Raw genomic sequence first — 25,364 nt, forward strand, 5'->3', positions numbered from 1 at the left:
GCCATCAATATTCAACAGGAACACTGCAGTAAGTAGTGTTTGGGGGGAACAGGGACAGTGTGCTTTTTCTTGAAGGGTAAAATGTACAGGGTGATTTTATATACTGTGGCTGCAGTAATATGTCAGCTCATTTACTAATTTAACTCACTCAGAGTGTGTTATTTAGAAACACTTATTTCAGAATAAATTTGTTTGTATGCCACCATAAGTTTTATCCTTCTGGGATAATCTGAGTAACAACATAACTGTCATTGCAGCTATCTGCCTTGGGACTTAGATAATATTGCATTGCAATTTGCTTGGAAAGCTTTGAGTTTTAAGGGATTCTCATAATACTGAGTTGTTCTGCTTGAAGAAACTTTATACTTACCTGGGGCAGACGTACAGCTTTTTTCCAGTAACACATACCTATCTAAATTCATTTTTAGGGCAAGTAAGGGCGATGCCTGATGTCAGTTTGTTTTCATTTAAGGAATAATTTAACACTTCAATTGAAGGACTGGACCTGATAATAGCAATGTCAGTCTCTCTTTTTGGAATGTATGTTGTATAGTAATATAATGGAGGTGTGAATAAACACATCTGTATGACCTGCTCTTTGGCATGTTGGAGTAACCTTGCTTTTTTATGACTGAAGAACATTTAAGTGAATAGAATATTTCTAATCCTACCTATTTGCAACATTTGGCCTTGCAAAGGTGAGCTGGAGCATTTATAAAATCATTAAGCTGTCAAGCAGCTTCATTATACACTTAGTATGTACATTTCTGCAGAGAATTATGGCTTTGGGCAAAACTTGAAACAATAATCTCTAACTTCAGAAAATACTGCTCCCATTTGCATGATTGTATTTAAAGAAAAAGCTGGCATGTATATTTATCAGTAATAGTTCTGAAATTTAAATTTAATGTTGCTTAACAGATTTTTAAAAATTTGGTACCATTTTGGCCTGGCTTTGCTACTGGACCCTGAATAGTTTAGAGTAATTATTATTTTAATTTAATGTATTTAATAGTAGTCTGATACTCAAAGCACTTAAAGCAGATTAATACTCTGCAGTGCTAAATTTTATGCAGACATGCACTCTGGCAGCTCCTTTCAGTTTATTCAGAGCTTTTCAGAAACATTTGTGTAATTTAATGCATCTCAAAATAGGTTTATTTTTATTGGCATATTTCAAAGACCAATTAGGAAAATTTTCCTAAATTAGGGCAGAGAAAAGTCTTCCATTTCATCATTTTGCCAATACAGTTGTGGAAAACCTGCTTTGAGCTTCACAATTGAAGACAGGTATGAATCGCATAAACTACAAAAGTCAGCCATTTTAGTTAAAATTACTTAGATTTCTTTCATATATTGTAAATAAGGTGGTTCTTCACTTGTCTGAGAGTGTACCATGGAGTTGTTGCTCCATGGATTGAATTGGTTGATTGTGTATCTTCCTAGGTTTATGGGTAAGTGTAGTTAAGCTGTGTTTCCAGTTGAACTTGTGGCTGTTCATCTAGGAATGGAAGCAGACAAAACCTAACCAAAATGCAAATGCCAGGAACTTACAGTTAAGAATCTGACATTTGAAAACCAAAAATTTTAAATTTTTTAAAATGTATTTTCAAGATATTAAACTTAATTATGCATTTACAGCAAGATCTTTGTGAAAGATTAAACTTTGTGTTTTTTCAGTAATTTCTTTCAATTTGGATCCTACTTGTAGAGTTAAATAGGAGGACCTTTATTTTCATTGTGGACGTGAGGTTTTGCTTTGGGTGAAATTATATGATTAGTGCACTCATTTAATTTTGCAATAATAATTTTTTTAAAGTAGCATACTTGTCTTGCAGTTATTAGTTTTTTTCAATTTGATACTTTTTGCTAAAAGAGTAAATAAAATGGTATTTATAAAATGTTTAACTTTTGAATTACAGAAAAATGATCCCCCGTTTCACCTTAAACTTCCTCCAAAGGCAGCTAGACCTGAAAAAGAAGTTGACCCAGAATATGAAGAGAAGATGGTGAGTACTTTCATGACAAAACGTACTGCAGCTCCTTACGGCACTTGGTTGTCGGAACAGGATCAGCACAGTTATGAGTTCTTGCAGACTGGATGTGTCAGAAAAGAAAAATGGATGAAGATTCATTTAGATGTCTAGATGTTGTGTCTCTCACAGTGACTAACAGGTCAGGTAGTGGTAGTTCTGTTAAATACTCTCCCAGTCTTCTAAGTATTTTTTGCATGAATTTTGGAGTTGTAGCCTGTGATTTTTATACTCAGTAGTTGTCAGTGGATTTTTTGTTTTGTGGTTTCTTCTTCAGTTATCCACACCCATCTGTGGTAAGGAGTTACTATTCAATGGCATTTTATATTTAGAGCTCTCCCCATTTTGTTTTGAATCTGTCTCTGCCAGTTTTATTTGACTCCTTGGGTCATTTCAGAGGCATCCTTAAGCTACTTCTTACTGAACTGAAATACTGAAGCTGCCAGTTTCTCTCATGTAAAAACATTAAGGTTTTAAATATTGAAATGCCCGATAATGTGTGTGCCATAACAATGCAAAAGAGGATCTCTCCATGACACCAGTGTTGAGATCTTGTAGTGCTGGAGAGGAGATGTAACAGGGTAACTTCTGTGTTACAAAGAGGTAAAAACCTGGAGGACATTTTAAGACTTCTTGAATGACATTTGTAGAAAGTTCTTGGCTTAAGGTGGTACCTCTATCTTGTATTGTTTTTAAAAGATTTAATGTTAAATGGATGCCTAGTAATTACAGTGGAGTCTGAAAGGTCTGGATATCACAGAAGTCAGGGAAGAGTACAACTGTTAGACATAGGAAAATTGATACCTACATGTATGAATACCTGATTTCTAGCCAAAGGGAAGAGACACAGTGAATCTGTGTTGAGTAAACAGCTAGACTTGTTTCACAGTAATACCTGGTGACTTTCCAGCTTTCCTAAATTACAGTGTTAGTTCACTTGTCCTAAGAGGCAAAGGGATTAGATATCAAAAAGCTACCTCTTACCAGTTTTGCAGTTGTGAGCTAGACCTTTACTGTTTTAGCAAAACATACTGCTTATACTAAGCCGATAATATTGCAGGCAGAAAATTATATTGTGTCATTCAATATAGGTTCTTATCAAAGAATATTTTTCCAAAACAATTGTGTATTATTTGTTAACTATGAATTGTCTAAATGGATTTGTGTTTATACTGATGATCATAAACACCCTGTCTCTACTTCCCCCTTCTAGAACTTATTTTCATAAACGTTTCACTTGATATTTACATTTTGTTCGGTTGTCAAGTTATTTACAGAAATTTTCCAGTAATAGTGCAAGGGAGGAAAAAGCAGTTAATTTTTTTTTCCCAGGAGATCGTAGCAAAGATGTTCCTTTGCTGCCAAGTCGTGCGCTGTTAAAGAAACGCAGTACCCTCATGTGGCGAGATCTTGCATTGCACGTCAGGATCATTCTTGCTGCCCTTTGGTTGGCGATTCTGCTGTTGTGGGAGATGTGCTTGTTTTAAGTGACCCGCAGAACGGCTTTCTGTGGATCGAGTATTTTTTTGGAAGATTACAATGCAGAAGTACAGTTTCACTGTCACACTGTATTAGGAACGGCAGAAGCATAACACAGACTCTTAGCTTGGTTGCAAAAGAGAGCAAGTTTTATTCTTTCAGATCTTCTTTTATAGACAGTTCTGAGAAGGTCTGAAAGGTAAAACTCTCATTGGTCATTAAATCAACACATGACCATCATTGGACAATTGGGAACACTACCCCTTGACTGTTTCTTGCAAGTAAACATCAAGGATCTAGACAACGCCTGCGAAGGCTGTTTTACTTCTTTAAGGACTGTTTGGATTCCTCCTTATGATTTCTCATGCCAGAGTGAGAACTAGTTTCACATAGGCTCAAGCTAATGCCTGAAGCCTAAAAATCTCTTATTTGACCATTGTCAGTTCCCACATTTCACTTCTGTTGTCTACATCCCGATATGAGATCAAAATGGGAATTGCCTTACGTGCTACGGTGTTACATGATGCTTAGATTTCTCATAGAGAAACTGATAACAATTGCATTCTCTCAGATAGAATTTACATTTTATCATATTTTTCTTAAAAATGATGTAACACGTTATCTTCTAAATATAAGGAAGGCCACATTTTGCTGTGTGACATAGTGAAGTGCACATGTCCCATTGAAATGGCAAAACTGAAATGCTTGAAATTTGAAATCTGACAGCAGAATTCACAAATTTGGGTGAAATACTTCAGAAATAGTTCTAAAAACAGAGCTACTACACTGTTGTCTTTGATCAAATCCTAATAGCCTTCAAGCTGATGAAAATTCTGCCACTGATGAGCAAGGTTAGGATTTCATCCCTTTCTGTAAGTCATTATTTTAGTTTTGTCTTCTATCTTTTGTAGACAAAGATTAAATCATCCCTTCTCCACTGCTGGTGTGCAGTGAAGCAGTTCCAGCTGTTTCACAATGCTTGTGGCCCTCAGAGTTGTTTAACAGATGGTCTTGTCAGTCTTTCATCATAGAAGTTGTTCTCATGAGTGTCTAAATTCTTAACAAAATTTCTTAACAAAAAGATGTTTTTATGAAGAAAAGTTATCTATTTTTCTTTATTTTTTTATTCTCCACTTTGGAAACTAGAAAGCAGATCGAGCAAAAAGGTTTGAATTCCTCCTGAAGCAGACAGAGCTTTTTGCACATTTTATTCAACCTGCAGCACAAAAATCGCCAACATCTCCACTGAAAGTCAAGCTGGGACGCCCACGGATGAAGAAAGATGAAAAACAGAGTTTGATTTCGGCTGGGGAGTATGTTTTATTTCTGACTTCTCACATGTTCAAGCAACTTAGACTTCTTAACATAATCTAGAGATTGTACATAGCAATTGTACTTTTGGTAAATCCAGACAATTTCCTGACAATTAGTGGTGTATCAATTTCTTTAAAAGCTGGTTGGTTTGAAAGCATCATCTGCTCCATCAACATAAATGTGACTTTGGATCAGAAATGCACTTTTAAAGAAAGTTGCCTGATTCTTGCCACGTGAAAATGCTTTGGTCTGTATTGTGGGGTGACTTTGGAGCACAAAAATTTAATTTCTTTTGCACGATGCTGGAGGGGAACTCCAGAAGTCCACCTGATGTGACCCAGCTGGTAGTGGACCAGGGTGGGGCTAGACCAGGTTATGAAAAGGCAGTGTTGATGTAGTGGGGATGTTGGATCCTCAGCACCAACTGTCTCTCTCCATTGGTCTGTGTTAGTATTACAGCAGAGACTGCCTGTAGTGCCTCTGAGAGGTCCTGAAATAACAAACAACAATTTTCTTTGAATGTTTGCAAAATGAGATTCTATTTTAGAAATTTTAACTTTTTGAAAATTTGAATGTGTGATTTTTCTGAACTTTGTAATTATCAAATAATTGAGTCTGTGGCTAGCACTGATGTGTCTTGTATTTCTGTGTTGCTCATTAAAAAGTGCCTCGGAGAACTCATGATATTGTCAGATTATAGTTGTGGCTCTGAAAGAGAGAGCTTCATATCAGTCTTTCTAATTAAAGCTGGAATGACTCCTAAGGAATAACATATTAACAGGATGAGAGTTTGGTCAGGACACCAGAACTTTTACACTCTGGGTCAGTGATTGCTTCTGTTGTAATTTGTCTTTAGAGTTTGTAGCAGTGTTTTGAAGTGATTTTGTTCACACATCAGTGTTGGATTCTTTCTTTAGGTACCGCCACAGGCGCACAGAGCAGGAGGAGGATGAAGAGCTCTTGTCTGAGAGTCGGAAAACGTCCAATGTGTGTATTCGGTTTGAGGAGTCTCCTTCATGTAAGTATGGCGTCAGGAGTTCTGTGATTGATTCGATGTAATTAAGATCTGAGCAGATTGCAATTAAAATTTTCTACTTATAATTAGTATTTTTCTACTTAGAAGAATCTTACATTTACAGATGTGAAAGGAGGAACACTAAGAGATTATCAGGTTAGAGGTTTGAACTGGATGATCTCACTGTATGAAAATGGAGTTAATGGTATTCTGGCAGATGAAATGGTAAGCAGTAATATTTTGGATTTTTTGTGGTAATTATTGAGCAAAATACAACATTGAAGTGCTTTTAGTATTTCAAGTAGGTGCCGTAGTATACTTCATTCTACCGCAGTCTGATTTTTCAAATCTGAAGTTGTAATGAAAGAGGTTCTATTGCAGTAGAACTTCTTCGTAGTGTAGTTTGCTTTAAGCAAATGGCAAAATTATATAAGAAAATGGTTTGAAAGTATTTCTTTATGGTATTTCAATTCAGTAAGCTTCTTTCTCTCCCGTCTTTGTCAATGCAGGGGCTTGGTAAGACTCTGCAAACAATAGCTTTATTAGGCTATCTGAAGCATTACCGAAACATTCCTGGGCCACATATGGTCCTGGTTCCAAAATCAACTTTGCATAACTGGATGAATGAATTCAAGCGCTGGGTTCCATCCTTACGTGCTGTTTGCCTTATTGGAGATAAAGATGCCAGAGTAAGTGTTTTGCATTTCAGAAATGTATGCATTATTTGGCAAAAAAATATCAGTTGGGTACCTGAAATTCTCCCTAAGCTATTTCCTTAATTAGAGTGTACTTTAGTAATCTTCAACTACATTAATATTGAAAATGCAAAATGTTCTGCTTATGACTATGAGGAAAAACTGAAAATCAGTAGATGTAATAATAGACTGGGATCGTAGTGCAGCTTTTTGCGTTGTCTGTTTTTCTGTTGTCTTTCTCTTTGATTTTTGCACCTATTTTTTATCTCTGTTCCATATTTGTAATGTGACATTGCATACTCATTTTTCTTTATTGGACTCACTTTGTTACCTTTTTCTTCTCCTTTTTTCAGGTGACTTTTCCCACTCTTGTATTTTTAAGCCTGCCTGGCCTTGTAACTAGGATTGTTGTGCAGCTTTTCATATTTCATTGTGGAGGCCTTAAAATAGATATAGAATGTTTTTCTGCCTGAAGGGGATGAACAAGCTGGATGTTTCTGTGAATTCTGTGTCTGCTCATATGGATTGTATGGCTGCCTGTTATTGCTTGAGGCTAGAAAGGTTCTAGAAAGGGAATAGGAGCTGGCAGTGTGGCCAGGAAGGCTAGTGGCATCCTGGCTTGTACCTGCCATGGTGTGGCTAGCAGGACCAGGATAGTGACTGTCCCCCTGTACTGGGCACTGGTGACATTAAGGTGCAGGAGTGTGTTCAGAGAAGGGAACAGAGCTTAGGAAGAGTGGCTGAGGGAACTTGTTTTTGTAAGCGATAGGACAAGAGGAAATGGCCTCAGGTGCGCCACAGGAGACCTGTCTGTGTGGCTTTCACATGGGATGATGTTTCATGTGAAAGGATTTATATGCCTTAATGTGTGCCTTGCAAAACAGATGGGACAGAAGAGGAAGGTATTTGGGGAAGAGAGAAGATAGTTGGGAGTGGGATGTGTTGTTGTTTTCATACACTTTTGTGGATTGTGTCTTTGGGCAAGTTAATTTTGAAGGGTTTTTTTCCCCCTTTTGGTTGTATGTACTCTGCTTGAATTACAGAGAAATGATGTTGAAGAGCAAATAGGTAATTCTGAGTAGCAACTAATTTGTGTTTTGCTTAACTCCAGCTTTTTCTGTGCTTAAAGTACAAAGGATTGAAAGTTTTTATTACAGTAACTTTCAGTTACTGAGCTGTTTCAGAGTCTTGTGTATGCTAGTTTAGTGCATCAGTGATGGTGGTGGAGACAGCTTCCCCTGATGCCATAAAAATTGTTCATATTTATAAATGTTTATTAATCAAGTTCTTCTGCTTCAGGCTGCATTTATCCGTGACGTTATGATGCCTGGTGAATGGGATGTTTGTGTTACATCATATGAAATGATAATTAAAGAGAAATCAGTTTTCAAGAAATTTAACTGGAGGTACCTGGTAATTGATGAAGCCCACAGAATAAAGAATGAGAAGTCTAAGGTAAATTTGAAATTGTTTGATACTTTGAAGTAAGTTTGATAGAAAAAGATTGCATCTGCTTTGAGCAGATTTTAAGTGTTAGGTGTGGTGTTTTTTTAAAATAGAAACAATGAGCTACTGGGTGGTAAATACAAATTTTATAGTATCTCACTATCTATAAGTTTAATTTACATTGTTTTAGGTTTCAAAAACTGATTCACTGTGCTTTAGTGTAGATGGTGTTAATAACTATGTTGTGTTTCCAGCTGTCGGAGATTGTACGTGAATTCAAGACAACAAATCGATTGCTGCTTACAGGAACTCCTTTACAGAATAACCTCCATGAGCTGTGGGCATTACTCAATTTCCTTTTACCTGATGTCTTCAATTCTGCAGATGTGAGTTGATGTTTGGAAGTACAGTATTGTTATATTGATTCCCAGGCTGCTGTCAGTAGAAGAGAAGAATGACCAGCCTAGTAGGAGATGGACGTTGTGCACAACCCAGGTTCAGGGAAAGCTCTGTGGCTTACTGTAGACTACTTCTTTTACTCTACCTAGTTAAAACAGTGCATTCTGCTGGTGTGGATGAGGCCTCAGACCATTAATAGCAAATGTTATACTTTAAATAGTTCAAGAATTATGCAAAATTTGTAATGAAGTATCAAGAATATGAAACATCCAAATAGGCATAAGCTATTTTTTAAAAATTCAAAACTTGAGTAATCTTCCTTCACTTTTACTGTTAATGTCATGTTAATCTTTGTGCTTGTATTACTTGCTTATGTTATTTTTGCTCTACTGTCAATTTAATTTTCTTAAGGATTCAGGTTGATTTTTTTTAACTTCTTGTCCCATCATCACTGTCTCCGTTTTGAAGACAGGTGTCTGGTAGGGAGGGCAGGAGCCTCCCTTGGAATGAAAATGTAGATCCCCTCCCTCCAAATTACTATAATTTTGAAATTAAGGAGCTCTCAGGCAGAGATCTGGGGATAGGAATAACAGTTCTTTGCTAGTATGTATAACAAGGCAAACAAATAACAATAACTACAGCATTAACAAAACAGAACCAGGAACCCTGTGACAGCTTTCTGAGACAGGGATGGAGGAGAGGCTTTGCTTCACAAACCCCTCGGGCAGTCAGTGCCGGTGCTCCTGCAGGGCTCTGAGGAACACTCAGCTGGAACAGCAGGGATGAGCTGAGATCCTGGGCCGGTGGCTGAGGTGGATCAGCAGCTCCGTGGCGGTGCCTGGCACTGCCACACATCTGGGCAGGACAGGGGGTGCGAGGTCCACAAAGAAGAAGGAGAAGCAGCTCCGTCTGGGTGATGGCGAATTCCCTTCTCCAAATGGCAACAGTTCTGAGAGAGAGCGTCCTGTTCACCAGACCTAAGAAGCCAGCCAGCCCTCATCTGCCCCTTTCCCCTGCCCCCTTCCCCCCTGGGTCTAGCCAAACTCTGTGTTTCTCAAGTACCCAACAAGTATGAGCCATCAGCTTTTCCTGCAACTAATGGGCAAAAAATTCCATAGGTGGGAAGGAACAAAAGGAAGGACACCCAACCCTCAACAGTCACATAAGCACTGATGGGAAGCTCTTGGACATTGCAGTGAGAGCATGGAAAGCTGATGTATGTTAAGCAGAGTATATTAATATTTAGTCTACAGAGTGATGCACTTGGCTCGAATGTTACAACATACCAGGGAGATGGCACAGACTTGCAGACTGATTGTTCTTTCACAGAAGTAATTTGTCTCAAGCTTTACGCCACTCTCAGCTGGAATGAAACAGAGTCAATATGTATCTGTTGAAAGTACAGATGATAAAACTGTTCAAACCAATTGTGCTGTTTCTCACCACAGGATTTTGACTCATGGTTTGACACTAAAAATTGTCTTGGTGATCAGAAACTTGTAGAGAGACTTCATGCTGTAAGTAATTAAAGTTGTTATCACATGTCATCATTAGCATGCACACTGTGAAAAAGAAAACCAGATTATTTTCCCCTTCATCTCAAAGTGGAAAAGATGAACATGGAGGTATTTAGCTACAGGAATGCCTAGCAGGATGTCCATGAATTAAGCATTGGAGCTTCCTATCATAAGTACTACCTTTTGTGTGTTACTGTTTGAAGCAGGCAAATCTGAATATAAAATATGAAAAGAAATAATTTTGTGATCTTTTTCAAACCATTTATTATTGTGAATAGTATAGTGATACACGTCATGCTAGTCTGAATAAAGGCATGCCTCTACCTTTTTTTTATTGTGCACGAGAGAAGACTTTTTTGCAGTAGGAAACATACATACGTACAATGTGCATTGTTATACTTGAAATGTTGGTGTGTTTTGTCCCTGCTAGTGGAAATGAAACACGGTTTATTTTAAAGAGGATTAAGTTTTATGAACTTATGGGTTTGGCCCCTGCTTAAGATAACAACTGGGATAATTATGGCAACCCTTATATAGGGAGACACATATTTATATGTGATTTTAGTCATTGCTGGACAACTTTGTTTTGCAGAATTTAGCAGAATTTTTCTCATGGAGTCACCATGACAGCAATAGATACTGATTAGTTCTGAATAAATATCAGATAATTGAATCTGTTAATTTTGTATTTGTGGCAGTCAATTTTATACATTTATCTATGTAAAACATTCTAATTTGTGTAGGTGTTGAAGCCATTTCTCTTACGTCGCATAAAAGGTGAAGTAGAAAAGAGTTTGCCTCCAAAGAAGGAAGTAAAAATTTATCTTGGGCTCAGCAAAATGCAGAGAGAATGGTGAGTTATTTACGTTAAGGTAAGATTCTTTTCTGTTAAACACTATAGCTCTTCACATTGATACTTTTTTTCCTTACAGTTATATGTTGAAACAGTCAGATAGAAAAACTTAGTTACAGCTGTCCTAGGCATTTTGTAAGAAATGCACAGGTTTTGGGAAGGGTAATGAAAAGAGCTGAGAGGAAGAAAGCAGACACTTTTTTCCTCCCTTTAGCTTATTTGAAAGAACAAATGCCTTGTAAGCTTCCTCCTTTGATCCAAGTATGTATGCATGAAAAAATCTTACCTGAAATTAAATTAAAACCTTCAGCAGCTACATACCCAGAAGAGGTGTGAGACAAAGAGCCAGGTCAATGTAGCAGTTTCTGTCAAATAAGTGATACTTTTAATCCACTTTGTACTGCTAAAATGAAAGTGTAAAATAATCCAGTGTATGACAGATCATTGTCGCTTGCAGAGAGATTCCCCTTTTGTATTTAGGTGTAAATTTAGAAGTCCTTACTATCAGTGAGATGTTTTTGCCAAGTTTCATAATATAGCTCATTGTTATATAAACAAAGCCACCTCTCACATTCAGAAATAAGAATTGGGATATTGCAGGGTTTCATTCATTCATTCAAATAAAAACTGTAAAGTAGTTCAAAACTGCCCTTAAAACCTCAGGTATACCAGGATCCTGATGAAAGATATTGATATCCTGAATTCAGCTGGCAAAATGGATAAGATGCGTCTGCTGAATATTCTGATGCAGCTGCGGAAGTGCTGTAACCATCCTTACCTGTTTGATGGTGCTGAGCCAGGCCCGCCTTACACCACTGACACTCATCTCATCACCAATAGTGGTAAAATGTTAGTCCTGGATAAACTGCTGGCAAAACTCAGAGAACAGGGTAAGTACTGTTTATGGACAGCAGTGATCTGAATGCTCTGTGTAAGTTCAAGTGTCTTTCAAAAATAGCACAGGTTTAGCTTTTCCTGTAGCGAATATTATATTCATCACTTTCTGTGAGGATTTTGTTGAAAATTAATTTTCTGTAGATCTTAACACACGAGGGAGAGAAATCTTACAGAAATGATAAGTAGAAGGAAAGGAAGAGTCGAGCCTCCCTTCTCCTTTCTGTAAGAAAATTTCTGATGATAGAATTATTTCATCTATGCACATCAGTTGTCACCAAATTTCCTTACAATGGCTTGAAGTGTTCTGTTTCCTTGGTTATATATTTCTCCTATATAATTTATCAAATAATATTCTTGAGTGGTTAAATCACTACCAGAAAAGTAACTTCAGAAAAAAGACTTATTTAAGTTAGACATAGTACAGAATATTTCACACAAATTCTCAGTCATGCTCTGTAGTAGCTCTGTAATAAGGTCAATGTGAAAACATAAAATGAATGTCAAAACCTTCTGTGTTCTGTCAGGTTCCAGAGTTCTGCTGTTCAGTCAGATGACTCGGTTGCTGGATATTTTGGAAGACTATTGCATGTGGCGTGGTTATGAGTACTGCAGACTTGATGGGCAGACACCACATGAGGAAAGAGAGGTGGGAAATTTGAATGCAAACAAGAAAAGCCTTTGGTTTAGGTTAATAAGTTGTTATTTGCATATGTGTATGTAGCCACGTCATTGTTTAAAGTAAAGCAGAAATGCTACGGTTTTTAAAAAGCTGCTAAGGGTATGTTTTTCCTAACTAAAGTCCACAGTATGTTTCATTTGATCCTCAGCTAAGTGAAAAATACAGTACATTGTGGAGTCAGTGCAGAATTTCTCACCTGTCCAAACATACAGTTTCTTTGATTTTTTATTTTTTTTTTTTAATATGGAAATTGTTTAAAAGAAATGTAATTGGAAAACCGCCAACATACTGTAAACTTCTTTGAAAGATCTGATTCTTTAGTGACACCTTTTTTTTTTTCTTTCAGGAAGCAATTGACACATTTAACGCTCCCAACAGCAGTAAATTCATTTTCATGCTGAGTACCAGAGCTGGAGGTCTTGGAATTAATTTGGCAACTGCTGATGTTGTTATTCTTTATGATTCAGATTGGAACCCTCAAGTAGATCTGCAAGCCATGGTGAGTTAACTCCCTAATACACAATTTTGTTTAAGTTGTCAATGTTCTATTTTGTGTAACTTTTCAGAGCTTGCATTTTTGTTATTTTTCTTTAGTTTTTGTATACACAAGACAATACCAAGAAACAAAGGAATTGAATAAAAGGGTATGAACAGAATTTGTGGAGGAAATTGTAGATTTTTTTCTGTAAATACTTGTCTTAATTATTTTCATAATGAGAGATTACTTCTATCAAAATACTATATCAATATTGTTACAAGAAGTAGAGAATTATTTGTAATTCTGTCTTTTCAGAAGAGAAATTCATTCAGTAAATGAATAGTAGAGGATTGTTTCCAAAATAATAACATATAATTAAAAGCATGCAGCCTTGTATTTCTCTCATTTGGGAAGTAAATGTTTTTACTTTTTGTTTCTGCATAAACATAAAGGTATTTGGTGGTGATGCTGGGGTGGGGGGGAGTTACCTTTGGGTTAAAACTTCCTAAAATCTTCTCTTTCTGACTGCTAAATGTAAAAAAAAAAGTCTGTAATTTTTTTCATGCGCAATAAAACTCATGCGATCTTTCTTGCATGATTAGGAGGGTGGGTATTTGTTCAGTGGTTTGTAATTTTTTATTTTCTTTTAATGCACTTCAACGCATCAACTATGTAATATGAATAGCTGATCTTTTAGATATGCATGTTGGCTGCCAATAGTTGACCAACTTTCTGGAGACTGTAAGTGTAATTTGTGAATTTCAGTAGGGTTTTCCAAAAGAAATGAATACTATGCAGGAGACTAAAAGATTTAACAATTCACATTTAAAGACAGAAAATGCTGGTACCCACAGCTTGAAGGATAGCTGTTTAACTTTTTTTTTATTTAAAAGGACAGGTTTTCCAGAGAGGATAAATGCAAGTTTTGTTACAAATGAGTATAGTGTGTGAGTCCTGAACCTTGTTTGCTGGCTTGGGACAGGCGCAGTGTTGGAGCTGTGGCTGCAGGAGCCCTGCACATGGAATTAATTTGCTCAAGTCAGGGATGCAGAATATCCATACCTGTGTCAAGTGAGATAATTCATTTGAAAGCAATACAAGTGTATGCATGTATATACTGTTGTATGTCCACTTCCCAGCTGAAGTCTGGACAGACATTCAGTTATCTTCATATATAATGAGGGAGATGCATTTATTGCTATGGAATGATTCAAAAGTGTATTAGCCAGGTATAAGTAAATATTAGAATACTGGTTTTACAGTGATCTGTGCTCTTGAATAGGCAAGGGACCAAGAAGTACAATGCTAGTTTGAGGCTGCTATTTCTGCAAGCTAACTGTCTATTGCTTGTGAGTTCTTGTTGCTGAACACTCATTGATTTATGTTTGTTAGGATCGTGCGCATCGTATTGGTCAAAAGAAACCAGTACGGGTGTTCCGACTTATCACTGATAATACTGTTGAAGAGAGGATTGTAGAAAGAGCTGAAATAAAACTGAGACTGGACTCTATAGTTATACAACAAGGTATCAACTGGTATATATGTTTGTCTGCAACAGAATTGTTCAGTCCCTTAAAGTATGGTTTAATAACTGTACAAATGTACAGTGTTAGAGAAAGCAGGCCTTATGTATAATAGCAGTGTACTAAATCAACCTAATGTGAAAGATATTCACTTGTTCAGCTGAATTACTTTTAAATTCTGTTTTGCTAAGTAATGTAGACATAGATTTATAGTGAGTCTACATGAGGAAACTAACTATAGCTGAATAGATGTTACTTAGTTTTATGAGATGTTAAAAAAGAAAAAAAGCAAAATCAGGTATGTTCCATGGCAGTTGAAATAATGATATACATATACTTCTTACCACATATGGGTTAACTAAATAATAAAACACCTTTGTGTATTTTGGTTTAGAATAGTTTGTCAAAAGTAAGGTACTCAAGATAAGTTGTTTGTATTTATTAAAAGAGTGGGCTACTGAAAGGATGATGGTCAAAATTTTGATAGCATGAGAAGAGATAGGATAAGTGAAATTTTGGGACAGAAATTCAAATTTTGGGAAAAATAATTAGAAAATTGGGTTGAAATCAGTGATGTGAATGTTGAAAATATCAAACACTTTGTGGTTATTATATAATACTTTTAATTTTTTTTCTTGAGATAAGATTGTGATCATAAAAGTTCAGCTAACTTTGTAAGAATAAGATCTTAAATGTAAAATTTGGATTATCTGAATGTGAAACATTTTTTATTATGGCTTGAATCAAAGTTTTTTTAATTTTCCCCAAAGTTCCTGACTTGCATTTTTTTTCATCTCGAGTGAAATGTATTTCTTCTGTATGGTTGTTCTGTTTTACCTTTCTTGTTCTGTCAGGGAAGTAAAAAAATCCACTGCTTGCATGGTCCTACTAGAACTCCCATATTTTAACTTTCAACACATTCCTTGTGATTGTAGGAAGGCTCATAGACCAACAGTCCAACAAACTGGCGAAAGATGAAATGCTGCAGATGATACGGCACGGAGCCACGCATGTTTTTGCTTCCAAAGATAGTGAGCTGACAGAAGAAGATATAACCACTATTTTAGAAAGAGGTGAAAAGAAGGTTAGAGAACTGTTTAATATGGAATTCAAAGCACATACGCACAAAATAGAATGAGATCTGATTATGTAAATATATTATTTACTATTTGTGCCGATTTAAAATATTATAAAAGTTTTGAAGAAGTAGAATTAGTGATTGTAATTATTTTCAAGATTTATGCTGACCATATCTTAACCACTGCTTATTTTGTATTTACATTTTTCTAGAAAAATGTAAATTTAATGCAAACAATTCTGATAGACATAAAGTTTTTATGGAACTTCATTAGGTAATAGATAGTTCTATGAAAAAACGAACAGCCATTTCAGCTCCAAGGAGATGGGCATAAATTTAATTTAAATTTTAAAGTTAAATTCTACAGTTGTAGGACTACATCCCAGCATAATAAATTTAGCTTAATGGAGAGTCTTGAAGTCAGATTGCTCTAAATTGAAAAGGACAATGGGTATCTCTTTTTAGAAGAAAATGTAAGTGAAAGTTAAAATCCAAAAAAGATGTTGAGAATGTTGTAGTAATGATGAAAGCTGATTTTTTCAGAGAGGATAAAATAGCTGGAGTGAACTTAAAAGTATCTTCTTCTCTTTTTAGACAGCTGAAATGAATGAACGATTGCAGAAAATGGGAGAGAGCTCCCTACGAAATTTCACTATGGACACAGAGATGAGCTTATACAACTTTGAAGGTGAAGATTACAGAGAAAAACAAAAGGTAATTTTTTGTATCATGTAAGACTTCAGTTTTGAGGTGCAAGCATAAAAGCCACACTATGAATGTTATAACTGTGAAAGTTTCTAGGTTCTAGAGAAGTAAAGAACTGCTCAAAAATTCACTTCGCTCTGCCCGAGCATTAATATTCTGAATTTTTGTTAGATTACTTTCAGCCCCACTGTTTTTTTCATGGTAAAATCTGATAATATTGCTCAGATGTTATCCTTTCTGCACCAAAACCACTGTGTTGCATGTTACTATCCTGCTGCAGTCAGTATTATTTTGCTGTCACATATCTGAGGGCCTGATAATGATTTTTTTATGTGGATCTTGGACTTGAGTCTGTTTTTGCAGTGAAGGTTTGTCTTGGTTTGAAAAGACAGGTGTCTTCTAAGGAAGGCAGGAGCCTTCCTTGGAATGGAAAATGTAAACCCCTTCCTGCCAAATTATTTTAATTTGAAATTAAGGGGCTCTCAGGTGAAGATATAGAATGGGAACAGCAGTTTTTCACAGGTATGTATAATAAGGCAAACAAACCCCTCTGGCAGGAGCAGCGAGCAGGAGCAGGAGCCAGGGACCCTTCCGGCCGCAGGCGCTCTGCCCTCGCTGCAGTTCCGGGCACGGCCGGCAGGGGCGCTGCTGCTCCCGGCGGGCGGGGCGGGGGCGGGGCTGCCCCCGCGCCTGCAGGGGGCGCTGTGGCGCGGGCTCGGGGGGCGCGCGGGAATGGCGGCTCGGCCCTGAGGGGAAGGGATGGCGGAGAGGCTTTGCTGCACAGGCCCGTGGGGCAGCCGGTCTGGTGTCCTTGCAGGAGTCTTAGGAGCAGCAAGGTGTATCGGCAGGCAGGGGGTGTGGGGCTACAATGTAGCGAAAGCCCAGAGCAGTGCCTATGGAGCAGTGGGGATGGGACAGCGGCAGCTCCGCTCCCAGCAGGGCAGAGAGAGGTGAGCTCAGGATCCCGGGCACCCGAGTGGATGGGGATAGGCCCCTGTTTTAGTGAGGTAGGTGTTAATAAGGTCCCAGTTCAGTGGCTGCTCTCATAAGCTGAGGTTCACCAATGGCAGAAGCAGCAGCTCTGGGCTGGGCTCTGGTGGCAGCAGCAAATTCCCTTCCCCAAGCAGCGACCACCCTCCTCCGAAGCTGAGAGAGAGAGAGCCTGCACCTGCCCTAGCCTCATCTTTTACCAGCCCAATTCTTTAGGTATCTCTGCCCCTTGGAGGGAAATCCCCAGATAAGAGAAGTGCAACCAGATGCCTTCCTCTCTTGAGCTTGGCCACTTCTTTTTTTATTAAGTACCCAATTGTTAATGTTTCCTAGCAATTTATGGGGAAAAAAAATCTCTAAGTAAAAAGGAACAAAGGAAAGGAACCTAACACCCAACAAGGTTTTAGTTGGTACATTGATTTTACCTAATAATAGAAAGGTCATCCATACAAAGAGGTATTACTCAGTCCCACAATGTTACCTCTGTGTCTCTGTTTTATACAAGATGTATAGCAAGGGTATCCTTAAGGTTTTACCTGCAATCAGATATGTGAATTCTTGCCCTTCTAACTCATGTTTTTTATTGATTTGGAAGAAACATTTAGAAAAATAAATTGTTTCATGAGAATATGGTACAGTGTGTGGGTATACACATTAAATTCTTTGTTTTGATAATTTCGTTGCAAGAAGTGAGTTAAATACTGCATAATATGACATAACTTTAAGGATTTAGTTAAGATTAATTGTTTGCTAATGGATTTTTCTCTGTGTTGTAGCCTTTATAGAGGTTATTCTTTGTGATATTTAGAGGAGAAACAATTTATTCACATCACAAGAGATCAGAGAATTCCGAGTCTAAGTATGCAGCCCTTCCATTGTGTTTTGGTAGATGGAATCATAGCCCTACTTGGGTGTCTGAAATACTTAGAATACTGTAAAATAATCTATTCTTTCCACTGCACTGCCTTACTTGTGTATTATCTTTTAAGTGCTTAAATACTTGTTATAATCAACTATAATTTCTAGCTTATTTTTTTTAGCTCTATTGTAGTATCCAAATTATTGAGCACAATCATTAGATTTGCTGTGCAAAAATATTTCCTTTTTGGCAGTACCATATTTGTCATTATTCTTGTGACTTCAGATGGTTACTTAAGTAGCATTTTATTCTGTTCTGTGTGTAGCTGAGCATGATGGAATGGATTGAGCCTCCAAAAAGAGAACGTAAAGCCAATTATGCAGTGGATGCTTATTTCAGAGAAGCCCTACGTGTCAGTGAACCAAAAGTCCCAAAGGTAAGAAGTTGGCAAGTATGGAAGGGTTTTATGTTATTCTTTTGTTCCTCTTCTCCCATGCTGCATCCCCTGCTCTACCCCTGTATATTTACAAAGTCATACATTGCCACTGCTGCTGAATTATGGTAGTTTACTTGCAGAAAAATTAAGCTTCTATAATGTTACTGTATCTGTTTATTTCTGAAGGCTCCACGACCTCCAAAACAACCAAATATTCAGGATTTTCAGTTTTTCCCACCACGGTTATTTGAACTCCTGGAAAAAGAAATTCTGTATTACCGTAAAACTATAGGATATAAGGTAATGCATTTTTTTTCCTTTTCAAATCAATGAAATGTATTTGTATTCCTTTTTGTAAATTCATTGCAGCCTTGACTTGTTAAGTTACTGTGAAAGAAATAGCTTAAAGCATCTATTCTTCTGTTTCTGTTCCACTGAGGAGCAGAAAAAATAATCTGTCATTCTTTCCTTCAGTAAAAAATCCATATCTGTGTAGCTTTGTGTTTTCTGGTGGTAACAATAAAACAGAGTAGAAAAAGGAAAGACAGTTCTGATGCTTCATATACTCAAAATCAAAGGTTTTGACATGGGGTCTAAGGTGAGGAAGATTTGGTTAATATAAGATCACCTTTCCAGAATATGATTTTTTTTGTAAAAACTTTCATATGTCTTATTTAGAAAATAACTTAAATAATAGTGACTTTGTGTTGATATGAAAGTAAGTAAAATGACATCAGTTTTCCTTGGATTTAGGTGGGATGTAAAAGGTTTAAAGGTGTGGAGAAGTCTGAATGTATTACTACTACAAAAAAAAAGACAACAGACTTCTCTCTTCTCCTTTATTTTTTCTTCCTACTGTGCCATAGCTGAATTCTTCCCTTTTCTCTGCTGACATTACTGGACAAGCAGTCAACAGATTCTGTTTTAATCTTGGTTATCCTTACTTGGACCAGTATTGATTGAGTAAACCAGATGGATTCTCCACTTCCAGTGAGACATGTCTGTAACTTGCTTTAAAAAGCCTCAGGTTTCATGACAGGTTGCAGCAAGAAAAAGAAATCACCTGTAAAATGTGTTGGAGAATATAAAACTGTCATACAAAGCAATAGATAGAAAATTGGTGCTGCCAGAGAGTCGAATTATTATTAGCAAAATGTATTTCTAAGAAAAAGCAGGTTTTTTACAGTCTTGTTTGCAGTCAAAATAATTTCATGGGGATTTCAGGACAGAATTAAGATAAATATGCAATTAGTTTAGGGAAAGAATCTGTTCAATTAATGCTCCAATGAAGAAGGATGATAGAATTGCTAATGTTCACAATATGCATGTAAAAAGAAGTGTTTCAGACCTGTTACAGAAACCTGTCAGCCTGGAAAGGTTGAACATGAACACTTATCTTAAAAGGTTACTATGACTGTTAACTGGTGGTAAAAGTGATAAATATAATTAAGTTTGTTTAGCTTTGAAATTGAAGTAAAACTTCTAATCTAAGAGAGTTTATTATTAAAATGGAAAACTGCCATAAACAATATCAGAAGGTAATCAATAGGCAGAGACCAAGCTTTATGTGTCAGTCTTCATTTAAACTGGTAAAGTCAAGAAGATTTCTTATATATTAAAACCAGCTTAACAATTCTTGTCTTCCACTGCCTTTTGCTACAGGAATAAGCAAGGTCTACTAAACCTTTACTGGATACTGGTTTCTGACTTGTTTGCTATTGTGTGCAGCAGATTTGGAGTTTAAAGGTCATAAATACTAAATTGGTCAGTGTGGAGAGGGACAGATAAAATTTTGTTCTTGTTTACATCAGGTTGTGTGTCTGGTCCTTACTTGGGCAGTGTGCATGGCTTTATAGTAAAACTGGCAGAACTTAGTGTTTCACTGTAGTTATAAAACATTCTAATCCAGTGGATGTAGGAAGGCAGGTCCTTTGCTAGTGAAAAGTATCACTGAAATCAGTGATCTGTAACAGCTCTGCCTCTCACAACATGTTGAGGTCATTGTCTGCAGGAGTGGTGGGTTCAGGGCATAACGAACTTGGAACTTAAATCCAGTCCTATTTTTGGGAGGAGGAGTTTAAGCAATAAGAATCTACATTGTACAGATTAGTGCTTTTAAAATGCAGTCTTTGAAATAACATTGCTGCATTACTGCTTTTTGATACCCCTGATTTTAGATCCCCAGGAATCCTGACCTTCCAAATGCAGCTCAGATACAAAAGGAGGAACAAAAGAAGATAGATGAGTCTATGCCTCTGAATACTGAGGAAAGTGAAGAGAAAGAAAAGCTTCTAACACAGGTAAAATAAAATCAGCTGAAGTATTTCATCATATGTTTTTGCTAGTATGGAATATAAGTAATGGTAAATACAAACAGTAAAGCTAGGCTGATGTTAAAGAACAGAGCACACAACATGTAATGATTTTGATTGGTTTTGCTTTGAAGGACCTTTCCTGTTCTTGAACAAATTTGTATCTTAGTCATCTACTGTTCGTTTCCTTGAAAGTCCTTGAAAATTTGAGGCAACAGCTTGTGTAATAGATGTACTACCCAGCAATACATGCAGAAATCCAATCAGTGGATTTCTTCTAAATGCATAAAGCTTTTATGTTTTTTTTAAATAAAAAAGGGTTTGCATCAGGACAAGCCTGTGTCAACGTACATGGTATTTATGCAGGTGTCTAAGGCATGTCACATCCATTAATTTTGTCACAGTTGAATTGTTAGACATGCTCTTTTTATATTGGGACTGAATTTCTGTTACTGACTAGTTTTTTGACCTTTTGTCTAATTATCTTGCTGAGAGAGCTTGTTAAAAGCTGATTGTTAAAAAGAAAGGTGTGTCTCAAAGTAACAGGATTTTTTGATTCAGAAAAAATTCTGTAAAAGAATTGGGGATAGTGTACCTTAGAAGAAAACTGCAAGGTCACAATTTCACTATTAATTTCACCTATGTATAGCAGAGGAGATATTTAAGCTGGGGCTGATATGCTTATCAGTACTACTGTTAATGATTAAAAATAAATAGTTGTACTGAGTATGTTAGACTCACTCAGAGCATGCTAATTGTGGAGTGAGCTTATTCAGCTGGAGAACTAACAAAGTTCCTTGTAAATACATTTCTGTGATGAAAGAAACTCAATACACTACAAAGTATTGCCCAGGCATGTGATTGTCTTGTTTGTTCTTGGCATTTTCTGCTTTCCCTGTCTTTAAATTGTAATGTCTCTTTCTTGGATAATGTTTTTGTGCATTGCATCTTGCTTGTTCAGTTTTGGATTGATTTCTTTGGTACATAACAAATTCTCTGTTTGACAGCGCTTTAGAGTTTTTTCCACTTGATTGCATCTTTTTGGACTAGAGATCTCTTCTTGTCATACTTATGCTTTCATCCAGCTGTTTGTCTGGTTCCAGGTTTGTAAATGTCTGAAGTAGGAGCTCTTACTTTTAGATACTTGCCCTGCTCTAAGAACTTGCGATAACACTTGCATTGACGCACCTTGTACTCCTCTGAAGTGTGGTTCTTGTATCTGCAGGAGGGTGACTGTCACTGAGTGTGTTTCTTTGGAGAAGTATCACAAAAACTTCAAAAAGAAAGGATAAAAAGCTTTTACTAATGCACATGGAGTCATGTCCAAAGAGAACTCCTTAGATTTTTAATGATTCAGTAATAAGCCCTGGATAATGCAAGTTTATGGAAAGACCTGAAAGACCATTAGCCGCTGTAATTATGTGATGTTGCAGAGGAGCAAATGGTACATACATAAATCAAAATTTTGGAAAATGCTTACCTTCGACCTGATAATGCCTTCTTAATCTCTTGCTGCTTACAGGGTTTTACAAACTGGAATAAAAGAGATTTTAACCAGTTTATTAAAGCTAATGAGAAATATGGTCGTGATGATATAGACAATATTGCCCGTGAGGTGGAAGGAAAGTCACCAGAGGAAGTCATTGAGTACTCAGGTTTGTGCTATTTTGAATGTATTTATTTCCTAATACCAGAGTATTACTGTGATTTTTGCTACATGTTCTTTTAAAATTACAAGATAGAGATTTTGGATGCATTTAAGTATTTCTTTTTCATAAAGTGTGCAACAAGGTTTTGTTTTTTCTTTCAGAAGACTAAATTCTATTAAAAAGGTTTATTTTGCAGCATATAACTAACACCTACAGCTGCCTCCAGCCCTCCTTAGTCAAGATTTAGAATTCGACATAGTTAATAATCACTGACAACAGGGACTTGTGAAATTGTGAATTTGCCATATACTGCCAACGTGATTCTTTATGCTGTATCTCTGCTGTTTTACCTAGTACACTGTATCTTTGTCTTTTGTATTTACAGAGTGCTTTTGAGGTTTCTTCCTCTTTCAGCCTTGGGTGTAATTTTATTAAACGCCTTCATAAAATCAACTTTGCAATATTCTTCCTGTAGTTAAAAAGGAAGAGCTCTGCAAGAGTTCCCTTCAAAGTGTTGAATTGATTTTACGATTAAATATGTTGCATGTAAATTTTGTTAGAATTTTTACTAAGCCTTTACTTACAGCTAACTTTTAAAGACACTGAATAAAGAATCAATGCAAGCTTATTTTTTGGTTAGCCTAGTAAGCTGGAGAGCATTAGCTTACTGTTTAATATTTAATAGAAGTACAAGATAATTTTTTTTTTTTTTTTTTGCCAGAGTATCTTAACAGTAAAGTTTTAAGTGCAGAGGAAAAGATTATATTCAGCAGTATTGTTCTGTGTTTTCAGCTGTTTTCTGGGAACGTTGTAATGAACTACAGGACATTGAGAGGATTATGGCACAAATTGAACGAGGAGAGGCAAGAATTCAGCGGAGGATCAGTATCAAGAAAGCCCTTGATGCCAAAGTAATTATTCCAGTTTTATTGTTTTCTGCAGCTGACTTCAAACAGTTCCTTCAGAAAAGGAAAAATTGGGGATGAGAGTTCTGTCTTTTTATGCAGCATAGGTAGTATTCCATCTAGCAGTGATCCACAGTATCATGTAACAATTCCTTGATTGTTAACATTGATAATAAACATACGTTTATTAGTCCTTTTGTTTTGTGTTCAGATTGCAAGGTACAAAGCACCTTTTCATCAGCTGCGTATTCAGTATGGAACAAACAAAGGGAAAAACTACACAGAAGAGGAAGACAGATTTTTGATCTGTATGTTACACAAGATGGGCTTTGACAAGGAAAATGTGTACGAAGAGCTGAGGCAGTGTGTGCGCAATGCTCCTCAGTTCAGGTTCGACTGGTTTATCAAATCCAGAACTGCGATGGTAGGTATCACTTACAGGGACTAGGGCATGACATGAGGTATCTTGTTATTTTTTTTAAGCACTGGCACATACAATTTGTTTAGGAAACAAATGCTGAAAGAATAACTTTGGGTTTTATTTTTGTTTCTATTTTTTTTAAAGTAAACTTTTGCCTTAGTACAGAAAAAACACAATACAACTGAAACACAGATTAGAAAAACTGTCAAACTGAAGCCCTATGTAACCCAGAGGGATTAATGCAGAGGTAGACTAAACTTAAAAATATCCTTGTTACTTTTATTGCAAACTGAGTGTTTTACCAAACAATGTTTCTTAAAATACAACTTCTTTAGAGTTGTTAGATTAATATTAAAGACTGAAAACATCTGAATAATATACTTGGAGAAGGAAGCAGGATTTTTTATACAGTATTTAATTTCTGACAGCATGAGGAAAGTTAGTGATTCACATAGAAATTAATCATTGAAGAACTAGGTTTAAAATGCACTTTGGGAATGTGGACTAGCCCATGCAAGTGCTTAAATTTCTTCAGGGATACCTTACTGAAAATTTTGTTTGTATTTAGAGAATATAACACAAGGTTAATAGCAAGTAGACTAGTACTGGAATTTTAGAGCATAGCCATTCATTTTTAATTCAGTCATTAAGCAGGAATTGATAACCACAGCTTTAGTGGTTGCAAATATTAAGGTATGTAGGTACCATCATCAGAAAACGGCACTCTTTCAGTGTTAAAAAGCTGTTGTATCTATCCTGAATTTTTGCTCAGTTCTTTCTACTTGTTGTTTGTCTTCATTTCCCGACTTCAGGATTTATCTGAAAGAATGTTTTTCAGAGTTCTGGATACTGTACTAAGAATAAATAAATCATAAGATAAAATATTTAAAATGTGTATTTGAACAGGTGGGTATATTTGCTTTTCCCAGTACTGCTTATGATTATGCAATACACTTTTTACTTGGTATTTCAGCAATTGAAGCATTTCTGAATAGTGTAGCAGTTAGCCCTTAATTAAAAAGAATTACAAGTGTTTCTTTCTAAAATGTCTGTTTGAAGAAATACTGGATTTTAAAATGACGTCCATAAAGAGAGAAGCCTGCAATACTTAGTATATTAAGAAGTTTATTTTAAGTTGCTTTTGCAGGAATCCATTTAAATAAATCATAGAAATGTGTACTAGAAATTAAAAACATAGCATAGTGTCTAATATTAGTTGATATATAGTTGTCCAGGGTAGAGTTAAATATTCAATTTAAGTCTTGCGCATCCTTATGTTCAGTGTACTTTTTTTTTTTTAAATGGGATAGAAATCATTTGCTCAAGTGTAGAAATATGTTCTGTGGTGTCTTAATGCTGAAACTGAGACACTGGGAATATAGTGAATCTTTTGGCTTACGTTTTCTTTTAAAATTCTATCCATTAATAATTTTAGTTTTTCTGCTACTACGTGATTGAAAAAGAATATTACAGAAATGCAAACTTAAAACAATCTTTCACTTTCAATGTGCATTTAATTTTCTGAAATGTTCTAAATTATCATGCTCTGTATGGCTTAGTAATATAGTTGATATATTCTAATGTCCTGACATTTGTGGAGGTGTTAATTTCTGTGGGTCCATTTTGCACTAGTTCGGTGATTATTTTTTTGTAAAATGTGCTGGAAAATCACATGCTAAAA

At 36.3% G+C, this 25,364-nt stretch overlaps 2 protein-coding genes across 24 annotated transcripts in view; one reads left to right on the plus strand and one right to left on the minus strand.

The window, feature by feature from the left end:
• Positions 1-25,364, minus strand: part of GAB3 (GRB2 associated binding protein 3) — a 774,285-nt gene that overhangs the window by 80,355 nt on the left and 668,566 nt on the right. The window lies entirely within an intron of this gene.
• The window catches only part of SMARCA1 (SNF2 related chromatin remodeling ATPase 1), a 38,740-nt gene that overhangs the window by 5,394 nt on the left and 7,982 nt on the right, over positions 1-25,364 (plus strand). For 5 of the 22 annotated variants that reach the window (XM_086850678.1, XM_086850680.1, XM_086850689.1 and 2 more), the window contains exons 2-23: positions 1,211-1,290; positions 1,923-2,009; positions 4,659-4,825; positions 5,744-5,844; positions 5,966-6,066; positions 6,351-6,530; positions 7,836-7,991; positions 8,237-8,368; positions 9,830-9,898; positions 10,642-10,751; positions 11,415-11,641; positions 12,173-12,294; positions 12,674-12,826; positions 14,198-14,330; positions 15,264-15,412; positions 16,001-16,120; positions 18,286-18,396; positions 18,583-18,696; positions 20,574-20,696; positions 22,231-22,363; positions 23,150-23,268; positions 23,474-23,686. In XM_086850678.1, coding sequence (XP_086706804.1) covers positions 2,007-2,009; positions 4,659-4,825; positions 5,744-5,844; positions 5,966-6,066; positions 6,351-6,530; positions 7,836-7,991; positions 8,237-8,368; positions 9,830-9,898; positions 10,642-10,751; positions 11,415-11,641; positions 12,173-12,294; positions 12,674-12,826; positions 14,198-14,330; positions 15,264-15,412; positions 16,001-16,120; positions 18,286-18,396; positions 18,583-18,696; positions 20,574-20,696; positions 22,231-22,363; positions 23,150-23,268; positions 23,474-23,686 — 2,736 coding nt within the window. In that variant the 5' untranslated portion in view covers positions 1,211-1,290; positions 1,923-2,006. Of the gene's footprint in view, position 1; positions 29-428; positions 699-1,210; positions 1,291-1,922; positions 2,010-4,658; positions 4,826-5,743; positions 5,845-5,965; positions 6,067-6,350; positions 6,531-7,835; positions 7,992-8,236; positions 8,369-9,829; positions 9,899-10,641; positions 10,752-11,414; positions 11,642-12,172; positions 12,295-12,673; positions 12,827-14,197; positions 14,331-15,263; positions 15,413-16,000; positions 16,121-18,285; positions 18,397-18,582; positions 18,697-20,573; positions 20,697-22,230; positions 22,364-23,149; positions 23,370-23,453; positions 23,687-25,364 lie in introns of all 22 variants that reach the window. The other 17 variants (XM_086850691.1, XM_086850697.1, XM_086850696.1 and 14 more) reach the window with 7 other exon arrangements.

This window comes from Cyanistes caeruleus, chromosome 14, assembly GCF_971803275.1.
Source record: "Cyanistes caeruleus chromosome 14, bCyaCae1.hap1.1, whole genome shotgun sequence".
NCBI classification, from domain to species: domain Eukaryota; kingdom Metazoa; phylum Chordata; class Aves; order Passeriformes; family Paridae; genus Cyanistes; species Cyanistes caeruleus.